Raw genomic sequence first — 22710 nt, 5'->3', positions numbered from 1 at the left:
ATGCAGAAGGAAGGTGCCAATGCAACTGTTAACGAAAATTATCAATATGTCGGACCGTTTCGGCTCGAAAAAACATTGGGAAAGGGACAAACCGGTAAAGAACAACATTTTATTTATCATTATAAATAAATAAATAAATGAATATATTATTATTTTCAAGTAAATGATTAACTAGGTTTTATCAATTAAATGATTAAATACATCTTAACCGTTACCAGGGTTAGTCAAGCTTGGAGTGCACTGCGTGACGGGCAAGAAGGTGGCCATAAAAATAATAAACCGCGAAAAGTTGAGCGAATCGGTGCTAATGAAAGTGGAACGCGAAATAGCCATCATGAAACTCATAGATCATCCGCACGTTCTAGGCCTCACAGATGTCTATGAAAACAAAAAATATTTGTAAGTTTGATAGAAATCAATATTATAATCATTGTTCAGTCTGACCGATTTTTGTTCATAATTTTTACATTACCTTAGATACATTAATTGATCAATACATTGATTGATATACAACCCAAAGAAACAGCTATACATTATTTATAGTCTCATTCTATATATATTTCTTCATCTACTTTCCTCTTTCTAAATCTAATTGTTTTATTCACGTATCATTTAACATAAATTGCAATTTATTGGTCAATTGATTAGACGAGTGCTTCTTTACTCTAATAAACAAAATATTCAAATAAAATTAATAGCCGTGCAGGCCGTGGTTCCGTGGTTAGAACTTTTTCTAGCAACCACTGGTTTCGGGTTTGATACCCACCTCGGCCAGATTGATGAGAAAATATCATAACTAAGGAAAATCACTTTCTGGGAAAAAAAGTTGGCGGATAAAAATAATCATTAACAATTTCTGCAATATAATATCTCCCCAGCATTAGATAAAAAAAGAGTGCGCGTAAGGTTCACATGCGATTGAAGTAAAACTTATTTGCTACTTTACAAGATGGCATTTAAGTATACATAAATACATCATATAACAATTTTGAATAATGTTTATTAGTAATATGGTAACACCTGTGATGCACATATTTTTTAGTGTCAACCATTATACACATTTATATAATAATAAATTATAAATTATATATTTATAATAGCATTAACAATGTGTATAATATTTAGAAACAATAATGTAATTCAAGTCATACTTCAAATATGACATGATCGGTTTGTCATTGAAATCAGCATTTAGAAATGAACCTTCATCAGAGAAATGAAGTAATTGCTGATTAATAAATACTATAATATTCGTTCACACAGTGGATTATGTTAAACAACGTCTAAACAAATATTGTTTTCGCAACTTCACCCATCATGTAATTGTGTTTGAAGAACTTCATGTAATTAAAATTAACATACATTCATTGACTGCTTGTATTTTTTTTATTTTTCGCTGGCGATATAATCTCATTTTTTGAACAGCTGTAATATCTGTTTTGCCTAAAAAATATTTTCCATTTTAATAACATCAAAGATTTATAGAAATTAGGAATAATATACAAATAATTTCTAATCAATAAACTTACGTTTAGTACACGACACAAAAATTTAATTTGTTTTAATATTTTCAAGGATCAGGGTAAAATATTTTTCTGCTTCAGGCATTTTTCATTAAATCAATATTTGTACTATGATGTAACTTTAAAATGTTTATTTATCTATGCCGATTTCCTTATTGATATCGGTACGCATACAACGACAGATCTCTATTCACAACGCGACGACTAATCACAATCGACCCGTATAGAAATGATCTCATCGAAAGCGAATGACGAACAGTTCGGGCGTAACGGACTTCCGTTGCATTTGTACGGATTTACACCCCAATCGCGCCTAAAGAAGTTTTACTTAAAAAAATATAGAGAATGGTCAGTGCAATCAGTGGGTTGCATTCTAACAAAACAAGATTTAGAATTAACCCCACAACAGCTAAAGAACGTTTTTATATGCTATCCAAACAAAAGATACATTTTTAAAAATAAATTATATAATTGTAGAAAAATATTATACTTTTATTCCCAAAAAATTAAATAATCCTATGATATTACAACAATCACGTTCTGTTATCCATTACAGTTGGCAAACCAAACTTAAAAATATCACAGCAAACATACATATTTGTTTAATAATAATTTATTGCAATGAATTAGTGGCATTTGATCCCATTGCCATTATTGAAAGTAGGGCAGACCAATTCATACAAGGTTCAAAACGAAAAAATCATAAAAATATTTGATAGTCCATTGTTACCCAACATTAATATTATGCAAGCACAAAAGGCATTTGAGTTCCATAAAAATATACCATAAACTACACAAGCAAAAAGAGAATAATTAATGTTTAATTGGCCGTACTATCGCAGAAGTAATAATAGAAGTAATAAAGAAGTAATTGGCATATAGTGTTTAATGAAATTTGTAATTAATTCCTTCCAATATGTCTAATGATAATTTTATTTATTACTTGTAGGTACCTAATATTAGAACATGTATCAGGAGGTGAATTGTTTGACTATCTTGTGAAAAAAGGCAGATTGACTCCAAAGGAAGCTAGAAGATTTTTTAGACAAATTATTTCTGCTCTAGATTTTTGTCACAGTCATTCTATATGGTTTGTACTGAAAAATTCATAGGCAGTAATACTAAAAGATATTATTAATATACTCTTTAATAAAATCTATAAGTTAAAACATAAGAAACATAAATATATCACATTCCTCTGTGATGATATGTTTACCCCAAGTAGATTTTATTTGATGAATGTAGATATAATTATAAAAATCATTGTGGTCTATTAGTATTTCTTTTATTGCAGTCATCGTGATTTGAAGCCAGAAAATTTACTATTAGATGAGAAAAATAATATAAAAATAGCGGATTTTGGAATGGCCTCTTTGCAACCTGCAGGGTCAATGCTCGATACGAGCTGCGGTTCGCCGCATTATGCTTGTCCTGAAGTTATAAGAGGTAAATAGAATGGAAATTGGTTTTTCTATGGTAAAAGAAATTATTTTATATATTTATATACAAGATCATTTAGTTAGAATTAAATCTAACAAATCAGTAGTTAGAAACGTTGCGTTATCATTAGGACAGAAATGAAACTATAGTCCAGTCATTATAGTAAGTTCACCTCGAAATTCGAGATACCCAGCTGTAAATACTTGTATATTGACGTCCTAAAGTTGTCAAAATCTACATATGGTATTGGCACCCTACCATATGTAGATTTTGAGACAACTTTAGGTTATCAATATACAAGTATTTACAGACTTACAGACTGGGTATCTCGAATTCCGAGATTCTTACCTAATTTAAGCTTAAATGACTGAACTACTATATTTTTGCTGAGTACACAATAAGAGTTTTTCAACAAATTATGGAATTGTATAGTTGGAAATTTTCTATATCTTAAAATATTATTTACAATGTATAATTTTTATCTATTTTTCAGGTGAAAAATATGATGGAAGAAGAGCTGATGTTTGGTCATGCGGAGTTATTCTTTACGCACTTTTGGTTGGAGCTTTACCTTTTGATGATGACAATCTGAGACAACTACTTGAAAAGGTAATAAAAAAGAGTTTAATAAATCAGAGCGATAGTTGATAAATAGTAAAGACTTGTAAATTGTCAATAACATAACTTCCTGAAGTATAGTTTGTTTTTTCGTCATTGCACTAGATAAAGCTCACCGATTGCATTAGATAAAGCTCTTCAGCATTAGTTAAAAAAATATAGAGAATGGTCAGTGCAACCAGTAGGTTGCATTTTAACAAAACAAGATTTAGAATTCACCCCACAACTGCTATATATAGTTTTATTTGCTGTCCAAACACAATATACATTTTTAAGAATAAATTATAAAATTGTAGAAAAATATTATACTTTTTTCCAAAAAAATAAATAAAATTATATTATCAGAATATGGTCAGAAAGTCCGAATGGTAATTTTATGTTTTCTTGAAAAGTGGAAAAAGTATGTGAATGTGTGTGTGTTAATGAGTCACAATTTGAGCTTGCGTAGGCGTTTCTCCAAAAACGGCTGCATCCACACAAATAAATTAATAGCCATTTGATAAGGACTCTCGTTGATGAGTTTTAGGGAGCTGACCCGCAAAGCTGTTCCTTCAAAATTAGTAGCCAAAACTTTATGTCCAAGATTTTGCTAAAAATCCTGAACCGAATTCGAAAATTTCAAAACCGTTCAAAGGGTATCACCTGGGAATCAGACTGCTTAGTATCTCATTCTGGTGAATAACGTCCTTGTTTCAATGGTGTTTTGGGTCATTGCTTCGATTTTTGATTATTTTTTGCAATTTTGATGAAACGATGATAAAGAACATGATATTGAATAACATGCTAGAATATTATAAGCTTAGGGAGATGGTTTGGTGAGGATCACTGTGACTAGATTAAGTAAGTTATAAATATTCCATCACCATAAGTTAAGTGAATAAAACCACCATTTAGTTTATGATATATATTGAACTTCACTCTACCAACCTTCTACTCTCATTACATTTGCTAGCCACCCTCATTATTATAAGTTACAGGTATTTATATACATACAATTGTATACCCTTCCCCGAAGGATCCCGGGATAAAATAGAAAAAGTCCTGGTCAAATCTTGACCATGGTTTAATCATGAAAAATCATCAAAGTCTGTAAATACCAAGTTCTATTGGTATACGCATATGTCGAGAAAGTTTTTGCCACTTGGCTTAAGGAAAATTGCCACTTTCAGTTATAAATTAGATTGATAATCAATAAATAATATAGTAATCAAGTGGAGAAAATCGTCAATCTGATACAACTTTTTATAAATAAGGGCCATAGTCGATGAATATTATAATAATAGTCCAGTCATTTAAGCTTAAATTAGGTAAGAATCTCAGAAATCGAGATACCCAGCTGTAAGTCTGTAAATACTTGAATATTGACAACCCTAAAGTTGTCTCAAAACCTACATATGGTAGGGTGTCAATACCATGTGTAGGTTTTGAGACAACTTTAGGGTGTCAATATACAAGTATTTACAGACTTACAGCTGGGTATCTCGAATTCCGAGGTGAACTAATTATTATTAGATAATAAAATATCCATCGTACATACCTTATTATTGTAAGGTCTAGTAAATTCCTTATGTAATTTGTTAGCAATTTTTCAAAAATCTGTATTTACATATAAACTACACTCATCTAGCCTCAAATGAAAATGATCTATTATTAATTAATTATTATAATTTATCATTCTATTATCCAGGTGAAACGAGGTGCTTTCCACATACCACACTTTGTCCTCCTGATTGCCAAGCACTTCTTCGAGGTATGATAGAAGTTGATCCTGATAAACGTCTACGTCTATGCGACGTCAACCGTCATCCATGGGTGACAGCCAACGGAGGTGCTTCGGGCACCGTCAATGGAGGAGGAGCTGTAGAGCTGGAGGCGCCCATGATGCAGAGGGTGCAGACTCACGTGATACCGTCCGCGCAGCAATTAGATGCTGATGTGCTCAGAGCTATTAATAGTTTAGGTTGCTTTAAGGTAATAGAATTAAACAACACACATTATTGGTGATAAAACATCATACTTGATTAGAAAAAAACTAGTTATAAGGGGCATTTTGCCTTAAGGCTAAGGTGACCATAATTTTTTATGTTAAAACTGGGATGGTCACTTATAATTATGCTAATCCAGGACAGGAAGGGGGTCTTTGTGTTAAATTACTTTAATATGATTTAAAATAACAATTACGTGTTAAAGGATTTTACCAATTTTTTAAGGATTTTTGGACTCCCCTCCTCCTTGGAGATACATGTAGATCAAGGGCGAGCAACCTTTTCAACTCACGGGCCAATTTAAATTTTAAAACTTCATGGCGGGCCGCACGTAATTTATATATATATATATATATATATATATATATACTAGCTGACCCGGGAAACGTTTTGCCACAGGAAATATTTTAAGAAAATCATTAGTATAAAAAATGGCTAACTAATTCTGAATGTATAAATATATAGTATATAAATGAAAGGGGCAGCTAACACAAATTACATTAATAATTTAACCAACGCAACGCTAAAATACTAACATCCATATTTAAATTATGTTAACCCTGAAAAAAAAATCCAATTTTCTTTTAAAAACAGTTTTATCTTCAGATTTTAATGTTAAATTTCAAAATATTTATTGCTAAAATTGCCCCTTCTGCAGGGCATTCAAAAACTAGGTAATTCTTAAGCACATCTAGAAATATGTGTATAATAAGATAAGCCTGCAAATCAGTTAGTTTTATCGGAGGTAACCATTTGTTTCCAATAATTTTTAAAATGTTGCAGCGGATAGAGCAGATAAATTTAAGCTTTTCTATAAGCTCAGAAAAATCTTGATCGAAATTCAATTAAAAACGTTCACAAAAAGGATGATAATTGTTAATTGATTGATTATGGAGCTAAAATGACTATTATGAAATAAGAGAGCAAAATTTGGAGTTGTATGTAGTTTTCCATTACGAATTAAAAAATTAAAATAAAGAACAAAGTTTAAAAAAATTGTTACGGATGTACAACTCATGAAAAAATAAATTTTTGCTTTTGCTGCTCTTACGCCTTTTCTTTTCGAATAAAATTAGAGATTTTTCATAAACTCAAAAGTCTGAACTAATATTAAGTCAAAATTCATTGACTGAGCAGGGGAATAATGTTATTGCAACAAAATTACAAAATTGCAACAAGAATAATTACGAGTGTATATTATAAGTGTATAAAAATAATATTATAATACAAAATGAAAACAAATAATAGTTAAACAGAAAAACTAATTTACTTGAAAACTTTAATGAGAAATTTGGCACTGATTTTTTATATAAGCTGATCAATATCAACCGTTTTTTTTTAAATATTGTTCTTCATATCAATTTTTTAGTGCGAAAAGTAGCCAACGTGTATGCAGCTTTGATATGTTTCACTCAATTTTGATCGTGGATCGTTGGATGGATCGAAATTAACACAGATCCACAAAAAAGGTTGTATGGATTGCGTGATATATGTTTTCAAATGTACCTTTAATTGCTGAAGATAAATCTATAGTCAAAATTGGGCCGCAAAATATTTAAAAAAAACTGGCACAATCTTCTAGCTATATTTTTTTCTAAATGAATTAATTTTTTTCCATCGACTTTTCTTTTGTAGACTTGTGTAATTGTTCGCACACATACGTACTTAAAAAAAAATCGTAATTTGCGTTTATTTCAAAAGCAAAAATTTCTCAGAGCTGACATCAGAGCTCAGAGTTTTATAAAAAATTTCGATGTTTAATGAAAAAATACATTTTTTAAATCTGTATTATTTTGCATGCTGATCACTTTCTATGATGGTTTTCATAAAGTGTACCTACATCGATGTTATATGCCAAAGAAAACACCTGTCTTGCTAGCTTTGAAGATTTGGAATCACAATTTGGAAAAAATTGTTCACCTTTCCTTTTTCTAAATATGGAAAGTGAAACACAAGATTCTGCAGAAGATATTAATCTTTATTACCAAAATGACGAAAGTTCTACAATTATCGCCATATACTCGTACACGCTCTGAATTGCTCACTAATTCTATAAATTTACGGTGATTTAACCCTCGCGATTTTATAAAACATACTTATTTAATCATTTTAAATATGGAAATGCATCATTGCTATGTTTTCGGAAAGTTCCTCAATTTTCTAACAATATTGTTAAAACTAATATTTAAATTAATATTTATTTTATAGGGAAATACTATTTTGCGAAAACAGTTTTACCAGTATTTGACTGACAACAAAATTAGCCTTACAGCCGTATTTGTAAAATATCTAGAAAAATAATCTGTAGTGAGGAACGCTTGGCGGGTCGCAGAAAAACATCCGGCGGGCCGCATGCGGCCCGCGGGCCGCGGGTTGCTCATCCTTGATGTAGATACAAAATTAACCCACCAAAACTTACTTGTATTTTTAGTTACTAGAAAAATTGTATTTTTTTTAATTTTTTTTGAAAATGTTAAGAGTTTTAAGGTAAAAAATAAATACACGTAATATCTTACTACACCCCTCCCTCCCCACGTGATATTTCGTCATTTTTTGTCATAATATACAATTTTCATATATCTGATGAGTATAGCTGTAATTTTATTATCAAGTAAACTAAACCTATAATTTTTGAAAACCCGGGGCAATCCGGAACAAAAGATCAAAATCCGAGACAATTATTGCTTATAGAAAAATCCGGATGGAAATCCTGGACTGTCCAGGTCAAACCGGGATGTATGGTCACCTTACTTGAGGCATATTGCATCAGCTTTCTGATATGAGTAAAAAACATCTTAATCCAGAAGAATTCAGATTTAGCAACTTTTAATATTATAATGAGAATTTTGAATTTTTACATGAAAATTATAGAAAAATTTTAATGAATTTTTCTAACTAAAGTATGGGCTCATTATGTTTTAGCGTTTTTATTAAGACCATGAACTTTATTGGCATAATGTTAATTAAAATTGTCATTTATATTATGGACTGTATGAATAAGTATTGCACTGTTGTGGTAATTCCATATAATCGATTTGGCCAAATATTTCATCAAGAATAATTGTCGAGTTTTATCAAATATCTTTAAAAATATTGAAATCGGTGCAGCCGTTTTAAGAAAATAAGTAATAAACATCGACAAATTTTGGTTCAGCACACACACATACTCTTCCTCCAATTTTGGTCTCAAACGATTCAGAATAACTTAAAACTTTGCGAAAATTCAGCAAGTTTAATTCTTCGACAAATTTTGGTTCAGCACGTTTGGAAGAAGAGTGTCCTTCAATTTTAGTCTCAAACTATTCAGAATAACTTAAAACATTGGGGAAACTCAGCAAGTCTGATTTTCTTCCTCCTTCGGGAAGTTAAAACAAAAAAAAGGAAGAGTGTCCTCCAATTTTGGTCTCAAAACTCAGCAAGTCTAATTTTCTTCGACAAATTTTGGTTCAGCACTTTTTTAAATTATAAAGGGTCCTCCAATTTTGGTCTCAAACTATTCGGAATAACTTAAAACATAGGGGAAACTCAGCAAGTCTGATTTTCTTCCTCCTTCGGGAAGTTAAAACAAAAAAAAGGAAGAGTGTCCTGCAATTTTGGTCTCAAAACTCAGCAAGTCTAATTTTCTTCGACAAATTTTGATTCAGCACTTTTGGAGGAAGAGGGTCCTCTAATTTTGGTCTCAAACTATTCAGAATAACTTAAAACTTTGAGAAAACTCAGCAAGTCTGATTTTCTTCCTCTTTCGGGAAGTTAAAACAAAAAATAAGAAAAAATTTCTATATCTCAATTAAATTATTATTTTATTTTCAGGAACGTGATAAACTGGTAAGAGAGTTGCTGTCCCCTTGTCACAACACAGAGAAGGTGATATATTTTTTACTTCTGGAACGAAAAAGAAGAAGACCTGCCTATGAAGATGACTCTAATATTGGAATAGCAGCTAGTGTTGGAAGCACGGGTAAATTAATATAACTAAAAGTCATTATATCGAAAGAAACTTTCTAACCATACTTGGTAATTAATGACTCATGGTAATCATGACCGATTAAAAATAATTTGTTTCTCTTCAATAAATAACAAATTTATTCTTTCCATGATATCAAAATAAAATTGACTATAGAAGAATTAGTTGTTAGTTGATAATATTAAATTTTGTATTAATAATTGAATATTACACCAGGCGGAACTGGACTGATTGACCCTCCCCGGAAACGCTTGGACACGTGTCGAATAAACGGAAGAGCAGCCATGACTTTTGCTCAAATTAGCGAAGGAAGTCCGATAGCTCCAAGGAGACTTCATTCACAGTGTGTATTTTTATCTTTTTATTAATTACTTCTGCTAATTAATGCGAAAAAAAAATTAATTATTATAGTTCACTTAATTTAATTTAAATTTAATTAATTATTTTAGATATATGTGTTGTGATTCTAGTTTTGGTTAATTGATACTTTGATTGTTTTTTCACATAGTATAGTGTTTGATGAAAAATCTTTAATATCAAACAAAAGACTTTGATCCAAATATTGCAAAGAAAAAACTAAGTTTATTTTTTTTATAACAATTGTTACATATTTTGAATGATTTAAAAAATACATAATATTAACTAAAATTAAATATAAATAAACAACCATGTTGAGTTATAAATACAACTGACTTTTTTCTGGCTCATGAAAGTTTTTAAATATAGTTTTTTTTCTTAACTTAAAACAAAACATTTTTATTGCTATACGTTTTAGAATACAAGTGATCTGAATAAATTTTAAATTACAAATATTAAATTCATTGTCTTTTGTAAGTAAAAATATCACATTTGACTTCTTGTTATAATTTTGCAGAATAGGAAGTAGAATAAAAGTTGAAATACATGGTTTTTGCCACTATTTATTTCAAATTATGTAATCAAATCTGCTTTTAGTTCAAATCACTATTGTTAAATATTAAATAATAAAAATTATACTTATTGTGTTATATTTATGTGATTATTTTTTGTTATGTTTATTATGTGTGTTTCTTATTGTTTTCTTTTATATGTTTAATTAGATGTATGGGCTGATGATTAGTTTAATTTGGACCATTATACTGATGAAGCTCTTGCACAGTTAGTATTTTTATTTATATATTTATTTATGTATTTAGTAATATCTATTTATTAATATTTTTTCATTGCCAGGATTTATTTGTACTCATATTATTATTATTTTAAATCTTTTCTGACTGTTATAAATTGCTGTAGAAAATGAACATATGTTAATTTTGATAAATTTCTAATATAACCATTTAATTTTGATTGGTTTATTTTTTTTAAATATTTGTCTGTTGTTTTCTTTAAATATTTAGTTATCTTATATTTTGCACCGTATAATGTATTATATATATTTTTTACTTAAGAATATATTTATTTATATGAATATAGTACCATAACATTTTAGTAAAATTTAAGAGCAAAGTCCTAATCTATTTCATAGTTCTAATTCTATCATACCCTTATATAAAGGGATTAGGGGTACTTAAATTTTTTGAAAAATCGATTTTTGTTATTTTGCATTTTCATTACCTTACCTTTTCCTCCAGCCGACAACATGGATCAAGACGGACGCCCAGTGTGGGTCCAGTAATGACAACGTCAATGACTTCATCCAGCGTCACCTCACCAACGCGTCACCATGTGGTGGCTTCTTCGGCATCTCCATTGACTTCATCTACAGGGGTGACATCGCCTGGAGGAGGCATGGCACCATCGGTGATGTCAGCAAGTGTGACATCAGGATCGACGATGAAGTCGCAGGCTGCTCAGACCCAACAACTTACGACGCACCTGCAACAACAAAATGTAAAAAATAAATTGTTTCGATATCATATATTTATATTGTTCCTACTAATTATAAAACATATTGATTATAATATTTAATAGAAACTGCAAGTTGGATCAACGTCTACGTCAACACCAATGTCACCGATGCTAACAGAAGTGATAGACAGTGATGTACTAGCAGGACTGAATACTGGGTAAATTATTTTTCCAACTTTGTCAAATATAAATATAAAAACAGCCTTCATAAATATAAGTTCAATGGTCAAATCCAAATTCCTTACTTAGAGATCACGCATAGTGATGTCAAATATACTTTGACATCACTTTAATCACTCTTGCTCATTCCAAATTCATATATTTTTTAGATCATTATCTGCAAGTAGTGCAGGATCAACGCAACACTGGAGATCTCGTCTTAACACAATTAAGAATAATTTTCTGGGCTCACCCAGATTTCATCGTAGGAAAATGCAAGGTAAAAAATGCTACTTCTTATCATTATGGATAAAGCTTTTACATATTGTTCTATTTAAGAATTATTAATTATCATTAATTATTATGTATTTAATATTGCATAATTCTTTTTTTTCCAGCGTCGTCTGAGGAGGTGCATTTGACGCCAGACTCGTCTCCAGAGCTTACGAAACGTTCCTGGTTTGGATCATTAATGTCTGGAGAAAAAGATGAAACTTTCACGGTTCTAGTCAAAGGAAAACCACTTGCAATGGTTAAAGCCGACCTGATACACGCTTCTTGTCGGTAAGAAACATTAAACAAGACAGACATCTCAGCTTTGACCTCAATTTTTCCCAAAATATTGTTTGTATATTCGAATAACAAGTGAGAAAATCCATTTTTACCAGGTTTCGGAACTAAGTCATGCAGTTCTGTCTGCATTATCATTTCGGGTGGAGTATAAACGGGGCAGTGGTACGCCTTCGGCTGTTTTTCAAAGACTGGTGCGATTTCAAGTTGATGTTGCTACTATTGTTCAACCTCCTCAAATTTCTGGAGATGGGTATGTACAGGATTATAATGGAACTAAATTTTAAAATATAATTTAAGATTTGAATATTATTACCTGAGTATCTAGAAAACATACTGCAGTAACCACCCTGGATAAATTGGTTGATGGAATTTGTCTGTTTCAGGAACGAACAATCTAACTGTGATCAAGCTTTGCATGCCATAACCTTCACTTTATTATCAGGCAGCGCCCGAAGATTTAGGAGAGTCTGTGAACATATACAAGCCCAGGTAAGTTATTAGATGTACATTTAAAATAAGCCAAGAATTACTAGATCTTATCAAATCCTATTAATTAAACCCAGAAAGAAATACTAGTTGTTCTATTATCACTCACCTTTATTTTTTATTAGGTGTGCAGACGAGGCACCCGAGGTGCTGGTGGCGTAGGCTCAATGAACACCAACACGAATATGATCTGCAGCAGTGCTATTCCTCCTATTGTTAGTCAAAGTTCTAGTTGCGGATCAGAGGATTCTAGTGAAAGACTGTGCTATACCAATGCGAACTCCAGACAGGTAACAATTGATTTCTGGTGATAGGCTATGATATTGGATAAAAATTAATAAAAAATTGAGTATTACATTAGTAAAGATATAGAAAATATTGAATAAAGGCTATTGGCATAAAGTCAAGTTAAATCATGCAATGGCAATAGTGGTTATTGGATGAGAAAGTGCTTGTGAGTGATTTGCTTAAAGGTGCGTACTCTCCTAACGAACATGACGAACAAGTAAGTCTGTAAATACTTGTATATTGTCTCAAAGCCTACATATGGTATTGACACCCTACCTTACGTAGGTTTTGAGACAACTTTAGGGTGTCAATATACAAGTATTTACAGACTTATAGCTCGGTACCTCGAATTCCGAAATTGTTCCCTAATTTAAGCTTAAATACTGGACAAGGTGAAGACGCACCCTAGTTGATCTGTAAAGATCTAAGAGTTTAGAAGAAACTGTTGACAATGATTACTTACATAATTGAAAAATATTAATGTGTTGTTGTTTACTTAATGAATATACATACCTCCATATCTTACTTTGAAGTTTTGGATTTTTTTGAGTTTTTGAGTTTCTCTGGATATAAATTATTGTTCCTCAATAAATATGTAGAGCAAATCATTCACCATCACTTACATATTCAAAAACTAGTAAAAAGTAAAAAATACCTTGATACCACCTTGTATTTCGGTTTGGCTAAAATATTATTCTATCGCTCAGATTTCTGGCTTATTCTCATGTAACATATCTATATATTGCCAACATCAGATCGATTCAGACTTAGAATCAGACACGTCCTCCCTGTACGAATCATCCTCCCACCATCGGCCAAGACGTCTCTCAGCAGCAAGTAGTGGAAACAACAACAACTCTGGTGGCACCGCCGTCAACAATAGTTCTGCTACATCAGTCAACAATGTGACGTCGTCTGATGGGTTAACGTCACCATTAGCAGCAGGAAGCAATACTGCTTCCGGAAACAATATGTCTGCGGTACGATCCAACAGTGATACCAATGGTGATAGTGCGAAACAAAAGCAGCAGGAACGACAGCAACGAGCACGGTTGGCAACAGTTTCGGGCAGCGCAATTGCGTGAGAGGAAACTGTTACCTTCTTAGTTTGATTTGCCATATAAATTGTCAATTGTGATAATAGTACTACATCTGGTTATTGAACTATAGCTCTTGTAGGTTTATCGATTGTTTTGAATTTGACTATGGCATCCGAGCAAATTATTAAATAGAATAGTCAAACCAAGTAAAAAGCTATTTTTGCTTGGTCAACAGTTTTCATTGTATTGATATTGGAATAGGAGTAATGGCCCTATAACATTATAAATAAATTCTATTGCAATTATGTTCGTTCAGTACTCTTATTTAGAACCAGGAATATAGTTCTTAATTGCCATTTATTGGGATATTTATACATATATATATATATATATATATATATATATTTATTTATTTATATACTGAAAAGTTTTACCAGGCATCCATCCAATTATTAAATGAACAAAATTAGGTTTAAAACATTTTTAATTAAGCTTGCAAATGTTTCGAGCCTTGGTTTAGCTCATCTTCAGTGCAAATTACGAAAATGATTTAGATAAAATTAGAGACCTAAAAAATTAATAAAAATGGACCTAAACAACGTAGGACTGTGAATATAAACTGAGTTGAGTTGCAAAATGTTGAATATGTTTTAAGTAACTTTGTGAATCATTTAATAAACGGATGGATGCATGAAAAAACTTTCACCGTGTTATTATATATTTATATTTATTTATTTTATTATTTATTAGTAACAATAATTATTGCTCATTGGTTTGGAGAAAGCATCAAAAGAAATTTAGGAGGAACTAGAAATATTTATATATAATATTTATAAATAATATTTATAAAATGATCATAACTGAGTACGACAATTAAATATATGAACGTCATATAAATGTACCTATATAGATAAGATAAACATGCAAATGGCAAGTTTATAAATAGTTAATTATTGTTACTTTAAATACGAAAATACCATTTAAGGTATCTTGTTTTGTTTTATGTTTATTATAAGAATATATAAATCATATTATTAATGCATTCACGTAGATGGATTTCTGATAAGAGTGCATTCGAGTAGTGATATATGACCCTTTCGCTATAAGAATATAGTGAAAACATTTTACATTAAATTTGCACAAGAAAATGCAATAGATTCTTATTTGAAACCAAGAATCATATAAGAATTTATTGAGAAACATTGCTTTGGGCATTTCTGCTGAACTGATATTGCAGGTACTAATTCTAATTGAATAAATCAATTTATTGTAGCTTTTGTTTTGAAGTATTTTTTGTCTCCTCTCATAATTTATTATAATATATATAGTAAACAAAAACTGATTAGAATCTATCAAGCTAAATCTATATTTGTATGACTCTTACCAGAAAACAGTTCTCGTTGTTATATTGCTACTCTCACTAATAAATTCACAACATATATATATATATATATATATATATATATATACGCAAAATGCAAAAAAATATTACAAGATGTAAATTATTTTCTAAAATATAAATAAATTAAATATGAACAAGAACATGCAATAAAATCGAAGCCAGAAAACTTCGCCTGTGAAATCTAAAGTTAATCCTGAACTATTAACTCTAGTACTACAATTGTGAAATTTATTGTTTATAGTCATTTTTATTTTCATTTAAATGTCGATATTAGTAAAATTATCGACAATAGATTCAAATAATTAACACTTTATATTTGTAAAACAAATCAAAGCTACTAATCATTAATATATGTGTTTGGTTTGCGGAGTAGCTGTATCATATTTAAGCATCTATTTGTAAATAACTTATAAACATATTATTAATAATATTTATAAATTAATTTAAATATTTGTTAAGAATATTTCATTTATACCTGGATATAGTGAGTAATTAGTTGATTTAAAAATCTATTTGAGTTGGAATGTTTTGTAAAATTTAAAATGATCGTTTTATAATTTAAATCTTGAATGTGTTGAAATATATTATGAATGTTATATCGTTTAATATATAATAATTTAATACTAAGTACCTATCAACTGTCCATGAAATAACATATTTTCATAAAAACCATTTTTGATATCATGGGAGGTGAAAGTTTGGATGCAATCTTTAATAGAATATTTCTAGATTCGTAATAATTCATTAAAGTATATTTTTATTTTAATGAATATAAATTGTATTAATTGTAGTTAGTCTCAATATTATGACTTGAAAACATTGTTTAAGATTTTCTAGATTGTGATGAGTTGGAAGCCTCCTGTATTATATTATAATATATACATGTGTATATCTGCATATATATATATATATATAATGTATGCATTCCTAAATAAATTTATACATATACATATATAACTAAAGTAAATTAAAATACAATCTAATACATAATGTACAAATTAATTCGTCATTTTCGGCACTAGTTATGTATCATAAAACATACATCATTGACTATTAATATAAAGACATTTTTCATTCTAGCTAAGTGCAAAAGCTTAAGTTTGGCTTCATAATATTATTATGTTAAGAATATTGTTCTCTCATATTAGGCTTAAGAAAACGCATCGAAGGGATTTCCTTTGAATTAATCATTTGTTAAGATATAATTTGCACAGGATATATATATATATATATATATATATATATATATATGTACCTGTGCATGTGTTTGGACATATATAACCAGATATCTAAAGCTATTAATATAAATATAAATTTGCCTTTTTGATTGTATAATATATAATGTAATGAATGCTTGCAAATCATATGTTTTCTAATCCTAGAAAAGTTGTATGCTGAATAAAACAAAATGGTTATTGCTATAATTTTGACTTTTAATTAAGATCTATTCACTCAAAGTCAAGCCAAAACGGAGTGACAGTATTGATGGTGGCTATTATAAAAAAATAAATCTTTTTTATCCCATGCACTTTGAAAGTTATAAGTTTTTAGTTTAAGTCCAAACTAGAGCTGTGGTCAAACCGTGGCCATTTTTCGGTTAATAATATTCCTAAGACCACAGTCAAAAATGCAGACACAATTGCCCAAACTTTTCTATAATTAAGACTATTTGTTAAACTATATGTTTAAAATTTTCAAAATTGGCCGACTTTAAATTCTTTGAAAAAACTTACTAAAGTGTCTTGGCAAATTCCATTAAAAGTTTGCGAGTTGTCTAATCTATTTAATAACATATTAAATAATAATAATATACTATTTGATAATATAATAATAATGAAATAATAAAGATTGAAGATCGATTTAAAAAAAAAAAAAACTTACAGGCATGCAGGATCACTCACAGCATATTCAACAGCATGTTCCAAAGAAAGCCAACCAGCATTATATTTCTCACATTTCTGCTTCATATTTCAAATTAGATTTTTTTAAAAGTTTCTGCGTAACCATAATAGTTCATCAAATCAAGGTCTTCCTGATCTTGTGTCTCTATATTATTGTAACACTGGAAAAGCACTGATTTACAAAAACAAAAACTACTAACTAACACTAACACTAATTTCACTTTTTCTGTAAAAAAACAGTTTGTAAAGCATATGCAGTATATTAAGGCACCAATTGTCACTAAACCTGATCATTTCATTATCCTTATTTTACTAAAAAAAAGAATTAGTTTAATCTTCTAAAGATAAACATTTTTTTTATTCCTCATCAATAATTATAATCGATTCTAATCATATTTTTGCTAAAATTAAAAAGTACATTTGTATATGCATTTTAAAAAAAGTTAGGCAATTAGTTACTTCTTTAAAGATAATTAAATTAATTAATTCTTTACTCTTTTTACACTTTTCTTTAGCAGTTGTTTATATATTTAAAAACATTATAAAAATGATTTGAAAATTAAAAATTTAAAAAATGATTTAAAAATTAAAAATTTAAAAGATTTAAAAAAAAAATTGTAACATATTGTGTTTAGTGAGTTGTTTGGAATTTATTAATAAAGAAATTTATAATTATTACTTGTTAATTATTAACTGGAAGAAAATCCGATTTAACTAAAATAATTATATATTTCCGTATAAAAATTGCATTATAAATTATATACATTTGTTATTCATTCATATATATGTATATGTATATATATATATATATATATATATATATATATATATATATGTGTGTGAGAGTTTCTATATACATACTTTCATAATTATTTACATATTATCCATAAATCGTTTACTTGTACTCTTTATTAAGAGCTCTTCCTATTAATAATCGCCTTACTTCTGATGTACCAGCACCAATTTCATACAATTTGGAATCTCTCAAAATTCTTCCGGTAGGATAATCATTGATATATCCATTACCACCTGAAATCAAAAATATTTGATAATGAATAAGTAAAACATTATTTATTACACAAAATATTAATTATTTACCTAGAACTTGGATTGCATTTAATGCGACTTGTGTTGCGTTCTCTGCAGAGTACAAAATAACACCAGCACAGTCTTTACTATTAACTTTTCCTGCATCACATGCCCTTGCTACAGAATAAACGTAACTTCTGCAAGCACTCAAGGTAGTGTACATATCAGCCAATTTGCCTTGCATTAATTGAAATTCACCAATTCGAGTATTGAATTGTTTTCTAGTATGTGCATATTCAAAGGCAATATCACAAGCTGCTTGCATGAGCCCCAAAGGACCACCAGCAAGAACTAATCTCTCATAGTCTAAACCAGACATAAGAACATAAACTCCTTTGCCTTCTTCACCTAAAATATTTGCTGCTGGAACCTAGAATAAATAATTTATTATAAGAAAAATAAGAATATAATCAAAGAGGTCACACAAATTTTATCCTAATAAATATAATTTATACCTTACAGTCTTCGAAAACAAGTTCAGCAGTATTTGAGCCTCTCATTCCAAGTTTATCCAATTTTTGTGCAGTACTAAATCCTTCAAAACCTTTTTCTACAATAAATGCAGTAATTCCATGTTGAGGCTTTACATTTGGATTGGTACGTGCATAAACCTTATTGTAAGAAAAAATATTTTTAAATAAATAATATATATTAATATAAAAATCATAACATCTATCATATTACTATTTCTATTAATTTATAAATAATGAAAAAATTGCAATCAATTCAGATGATTTTAGACAGTTATTATCTAACATTGTAACATTTTTATCATTAATGACAAAAATATACTGTACCACTAAAGTATCAGCATCTGGGCCATTAGTAATCCAAAATTTATTTCCATTGAAAACAAAATAATCACCTTTCCTCTCTGCTCTTAGTTTCATAGATACTACATCTGATCCAGAACCAGGTTCAGACATTGCTAGGGCTCCAATATGTTCACCAGAACAAAGCTAGAAAAATTATTTAATAAATATAATAAGATTATACAACCAAGTAAATGTACATAAAATAGTTATAAATAAATCAATATCATAAAAATATATAATAATAAATAAACCAATATCAAACAAAATAATAAATTAAGAATTAAGAAGAAATTAAAGAATGGACTAAAACACTTGGTTCAAAAATGTTGCTTCAAATTAAATTGAAGATGATTCCAAGTCACATTTAAAATTATACTTTGACTGATCTATTTTTATGATAATTCAATTTCTTACTTTAGGCAAATATTTTGCTTTTTGCTCATCAGTTCCATTCCTTCGAATTTGATTTATTGCTAGATTAGAATGAGCTCCATATGAGAGGGCAATAGCTCCCGAAGCTCTTGATAATTCTTCCATGATAATAACATGATCTAAATATGTGCCTTCTGTTCCACCGTATTCTGCTGGAGCAGTTATTCCTAGTGTTCCCAAGTCTCCTAATTTTCTCCAGAACTCTCTCAGTTCTCTAAAATAATAAGATAATTTTAAAATAGATAAATAAAAACAGAAATATAATATTTCCATTACATAAATGAATATAAATGATTGAACTGAAGATGAAAGATTTTTTTTTTAAGTGGCATATCAGAGAGAAAGGTGTGTGTATATTAATATCAATATAATAGATTCAATATCAATAATTCTCAGTTATAAAAAGGGTGTTTGCTAAATATCTAGAGTATTATAAAAGATTTTTGTACTATTCTGCAATAGAACAAAAATTCATTTAATAGATACATTGATATAATCCAGATATAACTTACTTAAATTACTTTTTAAAAAAAATATAACAAATGGTTGTTATGAATTTGCTGAAGAATCTCTCTTCATATAAACTTAATGCATTTAACTATTAGGTAATAATATTCACTTTTGAATACCAATTACAATTTAGCAATAAAACAACTGGGTTTTCATATAAAATATCAGAGTGGTTGTCATAGATATTTACCTATTCGAGTCACACGTAAGGCAATAGAATTATAAAATATGTATCAAATTGGTTCTCAAAGATTTGCTAAAGAAAGTTTTCGTGCAGTCCCCATGCATACATTTGTTACTGGTTTGATAAAAAATCCATAACAACATTATATTACCATTAATAATTATTTATATATACAATTGAACTTACTTAAAAGTATTATCTTTATCAATTTTAGCTGCTTTAGGTGCAAACTCTTTCTTTTAATAGATAGCCATGTGAAATAATTAAATAGAATAATACATTATTAAATCAAGAGTAAAATATTTGAATTATAATTACATTAGCAATATTGTTCATCATTATTGGCAATGCATATTCATCAGTTTAAGTCACTCGTGAGACAACTGAATTACATTAATATGATATTTACCTGTTCGAGTCATATGTAAGATAATTAATTTATTAAAAAACACATCAATTTGGTTCTATAAATGGTTTGATAAAATAAATCCATAACAATATTATGTTACCATTAATTACTATTGATATATCCAAACAACTTACTTAAAGGTATTATTTTTATCAATTTCAGCTGCTTTAGGTGCTAATTCTTTCTGGGCAAAATCGAAAATGGTCTTCCTCAACTAAAACAATAATATAACCAGATAAAAATTACCTTTATAAATTATATCTAGTAAATATAGTACTTTTAATTAAAAATTTACCTGAACCTGATCCTCATTTAATCCAAATATGTTATCATCTATGTCATAATATTGAGATGCACATCTTACAGTTAAATATGAAACACGATTCGAACATTTGTTTAACAATTTAGAAAAACCTTTCAAGCTTTGCAGAGCCATTTTTAATTATAACTAAATAACTTTCATACATGTAAGAGAAAACGTTAACATAACGATTGCGAAATAAACTGTACTTCTCCGTTGTCAGTGTGTAATTTGAAGCTTAAATGACAACAGTTTAATTTTTCAATACATGTTTAAATTGGACTTACGGGCATGTGATATTCATGAAATTGGAATAAACAATATCTGAGGTCATCTAAAGTCAAGGATAATAATGCTTATCCCCTAATTTTTAGGCAGGCCTGTCAAACCTTTTTTAGATCTAGATCAAAACTTGTCCTTAAAAAAATTATTAATATTGTTGTTAAATTCTTTTTTTGCAATAACATTTATTTGAGACACAAATAATAAGTTTTTTTTATTTCTTATGACAGAAGTGTTATAATTTTTGGTTGTTGATATATTTTTTATATTGTTGCAAATTGGACGTTTCAAATTGAATGCAACGCTAACTTCATGCGGTTTTTCAAACTTTATTTTGATTTGAATTTAAAATGAAACTAGCTGTAAGTGGAATTCTGTCTTGAGGCAATTATGGCATCGTGCCTTAAGGCAAATTGCTGGAACTTCCCGTACCGTAACGAAATGTTCGAGGAATACTGAATGTTTTCAAATAGATTATTATAAATATTGTAACATTGTGTAATATTTATAAGAATTATATAAACTGAATTGCAGAGTTGAAATTATTTGTAAAGTATATTAGAACTATAGTCAGAATTAAAAATAAAATCTGAAATATTTTCGATATACAAAAAACTAAAAAAAAAAAAAAAAAAAAAAAAAAAAAAAAAAAAAAAAATGGAACAAAATTTTTTTTTCCAAAATCAATTATTTTGTTAAGACAAGCAGAAAGTTCTTTGAATCATTTAAATCGGACGCTTAGTTCTCTCAAAAACTGCCATTTTTTACATATTTAGCTCCGTATCTTCAAAATGGCTGGGCCTGCCTTTGCCAAAAACTAATGAACACTTCTCACAATCATTACTAATTGAATGTTTTTTAGATCATTCAAATCGGATACTCCGTTCTCTCAAAAATTCGATTTCTATTTTCTGCACTCTTTGCTCCGTATCTCCGAAACGGCTGGACCTGCCTTTGCCAAAAACTAATCAGCTCTTTTCCCTATCAATAGGAATCGAATGTTTTTTGAACCATTCAAATCGGTTGATCCGTGCGCCCTGAAACGTGACTGGAAATTTGTATCCATACATACATACACACACACACACACACACACACACACACACACACACACACATCCATTTTTTCTGAGGTATGCCAAAACGTTCAGAAACCTTCAAAACGTCGAGAAATGTAAAAATTTTCAATTCCGATTTTCGGCCCATTACAATAACTTACCCTACGGGAAGTTAATGAAGCATTATATAACACATATAACACTCTTTTTATATTTATGAATAGATATAATCAATAATTTTTGTGTACATTTTGTTGAAAATTTTATATAATATGTACATAAGATGTACTAACAGATTTTTTATTTATTAAAATTATATATCATCATGTATGATGTGTAAGACATAATGTTTGGAGTAAAAAATT

At 29.2% G+C, this 22710-nt stretch overlaps 2 protein-coding genes across 3 annotated transcripts; one reads left to right on the top strand and one right to left on the bottom strand.

Moving 5' to 3' along the window:
* On the top strand, positions 1–14008 carry LOC113383470 (serine/threonine-protein kinase BRSK2-like). The gene is given in 18 exon segments (XM_026621733.1): positions 1–94; positions 219–399; positions 2473–2613; positions 2818–2969; positions 3457–3572; positions 5269–5299; positions 5302–5552; positions 9377–9524; positions 9747–9873; positions 11141–11399; positions 11481–11575; positions 11747–11856; positions 11975–12140; positions 12223–12381; positions 12551–12638; positions 12761–12897; positions 13631–13653; positions 13656–14008. Coding segments are annotated over 18 exon segments (2631 nt in total).
* A 4099-nt stretch (positions 14009–18107) lies between these two features.
* On the bottom strand, positions 18108–21371 carry LOC113382876 (isovaleryl-CoA dehydrogenase, mitochondrial-like). 2 transcript variants are annotated; one of them, XM_026621124.1, is made up of 8 exons: positions 21294–21371; positions 21001–21161; positions 20840–20919; positions 19585–19816; positions 19153–19314; positions 18811–18966; positions 18365–18725; positions 18108–18295 (listed from the first exon to the last, which is right to left on the bottom strand). In XM_026621124.1, exons 2-8 carry the CDS (start codon positions 21139–21141, stop codon positions 18162–18164), a joined length of 1266 nt encoding a protein of 421 aa, XP_026476909.1. In that variant the 5' UTR covers positions 21142–21161; positions 21294–21371; the 3' UTR covers positions 18108–18161. The 2 variants fall into 2 exon arrangements, with proteins under 2 accessions (XP_026476909.1, XP_026476908.1); XM_026621123.1 differs by lacking the exon at positions 21294–21371 and having other exon boundaries at positions 21001–21266.
* Positions 21372–22710: the final 1339 nt, after the last annotated feature.

The sequence above is a fragment of the Ctenocephalides felis genome, unplaced genomic scaffold (genome assembly GCF_003426905.1).
Source record: "Ctenocephalides felis isolate EL2017-DRISC unplaced genomic scaffold, ASM342690v1 CF-g0.4_SCAFFOLD_03570, whole genome shotgun sequence".
In the NCBI taxonomy this organism is placed as follows: domain Eukaryota; kingdom Metazoa; phylum Arthropoda; class Insecta; order Siphonaptera; family Pulicidae; genus Ctenocephalides; species Ctenocephalides felis.
This window is presented reverse-complemented; position numbering and strand designations above follow the sequence as displayed.

Coding starts and splice junctions, on each gene's coding strand:
- LOC113382876 (XM_026621124.1), bottom strand. CDS start 21,141: ATGGCTCTGCAAAGCTTGAAAGGTTTTTCTAAATTGTTAAACAAATGT. Junction 20,920..21,000: donor TAAATGAGGATCAGGTTCAG/GTAAATTTTTAA, acceptor TTATTGTTTTAG/TTGAGGAAGACCATTTTCGA. Junction 19,817..20,839: donor GATAAAAATAATACCTTTAA/GTAAGTTGTTTG, acceptor TTATTATTTTAG/AGAACTGAGAGAGTTCTGGA.